The sequence below is a fragment of the Netta rufina genome (genome assembly GCF_964035555.1).
Source record: "Netta rufina genome assembly, chromosome: 21".
Lineage (NCBI taxonomy): Eukaryota > Metazoa > Chordata > Aves > Anseriformes > Anatidae > Netta > Netta rufina.
Window position 1 is genome coordinate 692,467 of NC_140145.1, and position 6,000 is coordinate 698,466.

A 6,000-nucleotide genomic window follows, 5' to 3' on the forward strand; every position below is an offset into this window, starting at 1 on the left:
CTGCTCCAAAGAAGGTCTTTGTCACACTGGTGAAGCTTCTGCTGGCATGGAAACCTGACAAGCCTGGACAGCATCCCACAAGCGCAGTCTCCTTGTCAACCTCTCCCCACTCAGCACCTGAACATGCTCTTTGAGCAGCATCCATTTCAACATCTCAAGGACCACTTTCTCAGGCCACTGCATAATAAGACATCAGGCAAGCACCTTCTGGTAGGAAACAAGGAAAGGATCTGTCGACCGACAAATGGTCCTTCCCAGCCCTGTTAGAGAATAACAACTAACATGGTCATCAAAGATCTATAAATATTAGAAAACCTAATTGTCTGCATGAAAAGCTGAAAGCTGAGTCCTGTCCTCCTGAAATCACCTAGACACACATTTCTTAACTGCGCACAGTGCCGAGTACATGGCATTTGTCCAGAGACAGGGACCCCCACCCAACCAGGTTTGCGCAGCCATCTCTCTACTTCAACAGGGGGGAAGCAAGCCACACTCAGCAAGAAATGGAGCACTCAAGGACCAGGAATTCCCAAACACCACCTTCATGGCCTGATGCTTGCTATCCCTCACCTCCTCCTGCTCTCCTCACATTCATTTTACCATTTGGACCTGTCTTGCACCCCAGAGATCGCAAAGCCTCACACCCTAGTAGACCCATTGGCTCCCTGGGGGATGGCACACCACGTGACTCTAGAAGCCCTGCACACACACGCCAGCCCTGGTCTCACGGCCCCACGGCACCCCTGATGTTGAGCCCTGCTGACAGCAGAGCTTTGTGCATTTAGCACAGACGTACTACGCGGCAGTGACAGGCCATCATGGCCTGCTGGCATTATCCCCCTGAACAACCACTGCTCAGACTCACATTGGTGGGATCTGAAGGCTCCTCCTCACCCCCTGCAGCAGCAGCCTGGCCCCATCACAGGTAGCTGCTCCCCACTCCAGCAGCTGGGGATCCCCAACAAACACCGCTGCAGAGAAGATGCAGTTCTGTTGCTGGGAGGACACACCTCCTGCAGGAGGCCAGAGTGTCTTTAGGGCTGACCTAGATGTCATGTTGAATCTCTTCATGCAGCAAGGCGGGGTGCATTTCTTCCTGCCCAGTAACACAGGGACAAATCCCAGCTACAATAAGGTGACAACACGACAAGAGGACCTGGCTTGCCAAGCAGCCCCTAAAACACCCAACAAAGCAGAACAGCGCTGACACAGCACAGGTCGGGAGTACTCAGGAGATAGGGTTGTGCCATCAGCCACGAAGGACACCCCACATGCCAGGACTTCAACACACTACGGGGCAGGTGTTAATCTGCACTCGTCAAGCAGAGGGCCAAATCCAGGCTCAGGGCAAACAGGTTTGCTCCTGTTGGCCTCAATGGCATGTGGGAACCACCTACAAAGAGCACAGAGCTCTGCTGGTCATCTTCCACAATCAGGCCTGCAGGTTGTTCCTCCTCCATAGCAGAGTACACTTTGCAAATGTAAGTTTCCCTGTTCCAAGGCAGTTCAGAGCAGGCCTGGGAGTGCTGCCACCTCCAAGCACCAGATATGCTAAAATGAGTTTGAAAACAATCAGGGTCCAAAGGTTCAGAAAAGACACAGATCAGCATGTTGAACGTCAAGCATCATTTTAAAAATCCCATTAAGATAGGAAGCTCATGTTCTGCACAGCAGCAAAAGCCCTGCATCCCCTCCTCAACTCCAAAAAAAACAGCTTTTTTCTTCTTTTAAATCATCTCCCTGGCAGAATTTAGATGCTGTATTAAAACAGGGAGGAATTGCCTGAGGCTGTTAACAAGGCTGGCTACAGGCAGCAGATCATTAGCACAAAGTGGGCCCCAACGCCCCATACCGGAACACACCCCTCCTGCCAGCACGGCTCTATACCAGAACTTCTCATGTGCTGCCCTGCTCATGCAGCCCTGGCAGGCTCTAAGCCAGCCACAGCACACACCTCTGTTCAGCCCCGGGGCACCTACACACCCCGAGCCGAGCACTGTACCCAGCAGCCCCACGCGGACCCCTCTGAGTGCAGGGGCACAGGCAGTGTGTCCCCCTACCCTCCCCCCCAGCAGGTGCCAGAAACAGCCCCAGAAACGCTCCTGCACGCAGGGGCTGCAGACCCTTCAGTGTTATGGCTGGAGGTACTTCATGCCACCGCTGAGTAAGGATCATCTGCAGGAGAGATGCAAAAATCTCCTAATGCAAAAAGCAGCATGGTTTTTGTTTTTGTTTAAGATATTTAAAGGAATGGAGAGATTTTAAAATACTCTACAGCATCACTTCTCAGCCAGCACTGGCTGCCAAGAAGACACTTACAGAGCTGGGTTTCACTATTATTATTAAAAAGCCTATTTTCCAATTCTGTTTCCACAGCCTGCACTGTTCATGGAGAAAGAGTCCCTTGTTTGGGTGCTTTCCAAGCACCCAGGCTGAGCAGGAAGGGTGCAGATTTTCTTTTTATAGCCCCTTTCTCCTCAAGCATCTACAGCCACCCCCTCTTCACCTCACTGGCGTCACCGGTAGGAGAGCTCTGTATTCCTGGCACCTTCCAGACAAAGCCAGCCTCCCATTTCAGGTGGCCTCAGCTAGGTCTCTCCAGACAACACTCAGCCCCAATATGCATCTTTGTCTGGAGCTACGAGACCTGCCAGCCCAAGCAAAACCCTTGGTTTATGGCACAGTGCAAAACCTGAAACAGCCAAGCTGGGAATGGTTATTTTTAGAGCACAGGACCTGCCAGGTGAATGTTTGCTGACGCTCCTGGTGCATTTCTGATACTGTTTCAAGTCACCCTCATGCAGTGTCACAGCCGCATCACCCATCTCATTCCCTCCTCTCTCACAAAGCATCCTGCAGTGCCCTGCCACGGGGGACGAGCACCCATTCCATGACAAGGGTGCCAACTCATGTCACCCACCCGCATGGCCACACCTGAACGGCTGCGCAGCTCCAGGCTCTTCCCAGGCCAGATGACATCAGCAGAGCGAGAGGGATGAAAAAGCAAAACGCGAGAGGAAAGGAGAGGCCACCGCCTGCAGGGGCCATGGGACAGCCCCCGCACCCAGCAGCCCACATAGCCTACACCCAGTCCAGGTGGAAGCGAGCCGTTTTTTGGCCACGGGAGCTCACCCGGCCTCCCGAACAGCTGGCACACGGGGCAGGACCACAAGGCAAGATGCCGTCCCGCAGCGGCCGCGACAGCCAAAAGTGTTCGGCGAGCAGCGGGGCCGCAGGTGCGGCGGCGGCGGGCGCTGGACGAGCACCTCGAACGAGCACCGGGCACCAAGGCCTGAAACGAGGCAGCGGCGGACAGAGGCGCCGCGGGAGCCCTCAGGGAACGGCCGCACTGCCCGGCCCGCGGGGACCGCTCCGTGCCCCGCGCCCCCCGCACCCGGCTCGCCCCGGGGCGGGTGGGGCCGGGGCCCCCTGCCGGTGCAGAGACACGGCCCGGAGGGGTTGGGGGGGGGGGGAGGGGAGATCGCGGCCGCGCTCCGCAGGCCCCGGGAACCCAGGACGCCCCCGGCGCCTCCGCTCAGTACCGGGGGCGAGGCGATCCCCGTCCTGCCGCGTGCCCCCCACTTACAGCGCGCAGCTCCCCGGTCCGGTCCTTCATCGCGCCCCGCCGCCGCTCAGCCCGGCCGCCGCTCGGGGGAGGGGCGGGCGCGGCACATGCGCGCAGCCCGGCGGAGCGGAGCGGCCCCCGAGACGCTGGGAGCGGCCAGGGCGGGGGCGCAGCTCGCGGGGGGGGTCTCACGAGAGCGGCGTGGCGCTGAGGGGTGCCACGCGTGGGGGTACGCTGGGAGCGGGTCACACCTGGAGGGGTCGTACCGGGGGGTGCAGCAGACTCTGCAGCCCAGAGGGCACCCGCAGGAGGGGCTGGGACAGCAGTGGGGCAGGGCAGGGTCCCCGGGGGCCCTGGAGCTGGGCTCTGGAGGAGCCTTGAGGCGACCCAGGCCCAAAACAACGGCGCCAGGTGGCTGCTGGGGGAGGGGCCTTGCCACTGTCGGGAGGCTCCCCTGTGCCCACCGCCCACCTCACTCTGCCAGCAGGGCACAATAGGAGGCTCTGGGGCAGCCTGAGGTGGGACAGAGCTCCCCAGGATTCCTGGGACAAGCAGAGCGCTGGGGTACACCCGGTGAGGATGGCTGGATCTGCTCCTGCCTGCAGTCCTTCACCAGGGAGAAGCTCCAGAGGCACCATGGCAAAAGGCAATGCTACAGGAACAGCCTCTGGGTGTTGCAGCAGCCATATGTCAGCCAGGCATTATCATCCCAGCAAAACTCTGCCCCTGTTCCCTGGGAAATGTCCACTCATCACAAGTCAGTGCCATGACAGAGACTTCATACAGACAGTCCCTGAACTGCACTATTCCCCCTTCTCGGCAGGGCAGGGGGAGAAATTAAGGTTATAAAGCTGGTAGCTTGTGATATGTATTTGGAGACTGCTCACTACCATCACGGGCAAAACTAACTTAGCTTGAGGAAGATGGACTTCCCCAGCCACGCTCCTGACTCTTCAGCCTCCCTCCCCCAAGCAGTGCAGGGGAATGGAGGTGACAGTCAGCTCATAACCCTTTGTCTCTGCTGCCCATTCTTCCCTCAGTTCTCCCCCTGCTCCAGCACAAGTTCTCTCCACGGGCCTGCTCCTGTGGTGGCTCTTCGGGAGCTGCAGCCTTCTTCAGGCAAGAGCCACGTGCCGTACAGGTGCTCGGGGGACACAGAAGGGGTCCCCTGCAGTGCTCCCATCACCCCAACAGGGGCACATCACTGCCCACGGGGCTTGTGCCCCGTGCAGCCATTGCGAGCTTTTTTTCTTTTTTTCCTACTGCACCACAGCTTTTTTTGTCAGTTGACTTCGGTCTTGCGGGATACTTGCGGTTCTTCCCTGCCGCCCGCTTCCGCTCAGCGCTGCCCTCAGCTCCGACGAGGGGACGTGACCTCCCCAGTGCCTCCGCGAGCCCCGGCACCGTGCGCGCGTCCTTGCGCGTGCCCCGTCCCGCGGCTACAGCGCGAGGGCCCGCTGGGGGCGCTCGGGGACGGCGGCGGGGCCGAGCCGGGCCGAGCCCCCCGAGGCAGTGCTGGGGCATGGCGCCCTCTGGCGGCCGCGACGAAACCCTGCTGAGGCGCCGAGCGGGGCCGGTCCGGCTCCAACGCCTTGGCCACGGGCCGCCAGGCTCAGCCCCCGGGCCGCGCAGCCCGGTGCCCATCTCCCGGCCTCTCCCCCTCCACGCCTCGGAGTGGGGCCCCTCCGGAGCAGGGACATGAGCGGCAGCGGGCCCAGCAGCGGGCTCTGTGACGAGGCAAAGGGACCTTTGCACGGGGCCCTGTCACGAGCAGCCTGGATATTAGGCCTCTGCTCTGCACAACTGCATCCAGAGCCTGCAAGGCTTCTCCTGCAGGTGTGTGGAGGAGAGCAGGGTGCTCAGGAGCCCACGGGAGGACTTGGCCAACAGCTCTTCTCCTGCCAGCTTTGTCCCAGCTTTGGCAAGGGCCTGGGAAAACCCTCAGCCCTGCGGCCCAAGCCAGGAGCCTTGGGAGCTCTGCAGGACAGACAAGAGGTGCTTGGTTTCTGGCTATATCCCTCCTGACACCTTGCTGGGACATTAGCAGGAGGGTTTTGCCCATCCTGGTGCTGTGGATTTGGGTCTGTTGCCAGTTTGGCAGTTTAGCCAGGGGCATGAGATAAATAGCAGGGAGAATGGAACCAGTGCTGGGCAGGAATCTATGCCAGAGAAACAGTGACTGTTGATTTAGGAAAAAGGTAATTTTGACCAGACAAGATATACAGTGGGCCTCCATCACACCCATGTTGCTCTGTCAGGTGAGCCATCTCACCCCTCCCTGCTCCCAGTCCCATGCCTGGAGCAAGACAGAGCAGACTGTCCCAGGACTTGTCTGCTCTGCAAGTCTTTGGGGACACTCAGAGCCCTGACCATGGCAGGGGCACAGGTGGAGGCCTGACTGACCCGGGAGGAGAAGTGACAGGAGAAAGCAGTTG

The 6,000-nt window shown here is 59.4% G+C and overlaps 1 protein-coding gene across 1 annotated transcript in view; it reads right to left on the reverse strand.

The window, feature by feature from the left end:
• The window catches only part of STX1A (syntaxin 1A), a 107,714-nt gene extending 104,068 nt beyond the window's left edge, over positions 1–3,646 (reverse strand). Inside the window, exon 1 of the mRNA XM_084299889.1 lies at positions 3,587–3,646. Coding sequence (XP_084156015.1) covers positions 3,587–3,616 — 30 coding nt within the window. The 5' untranslated portion in view covers positions 3,617–3,646. The remainder of the gene's footprint in view (positions 1–3,586) is intronic.
• Between the last annotated feature and the right edge of the window lie 2,354 nt (positions 3,647–6,000).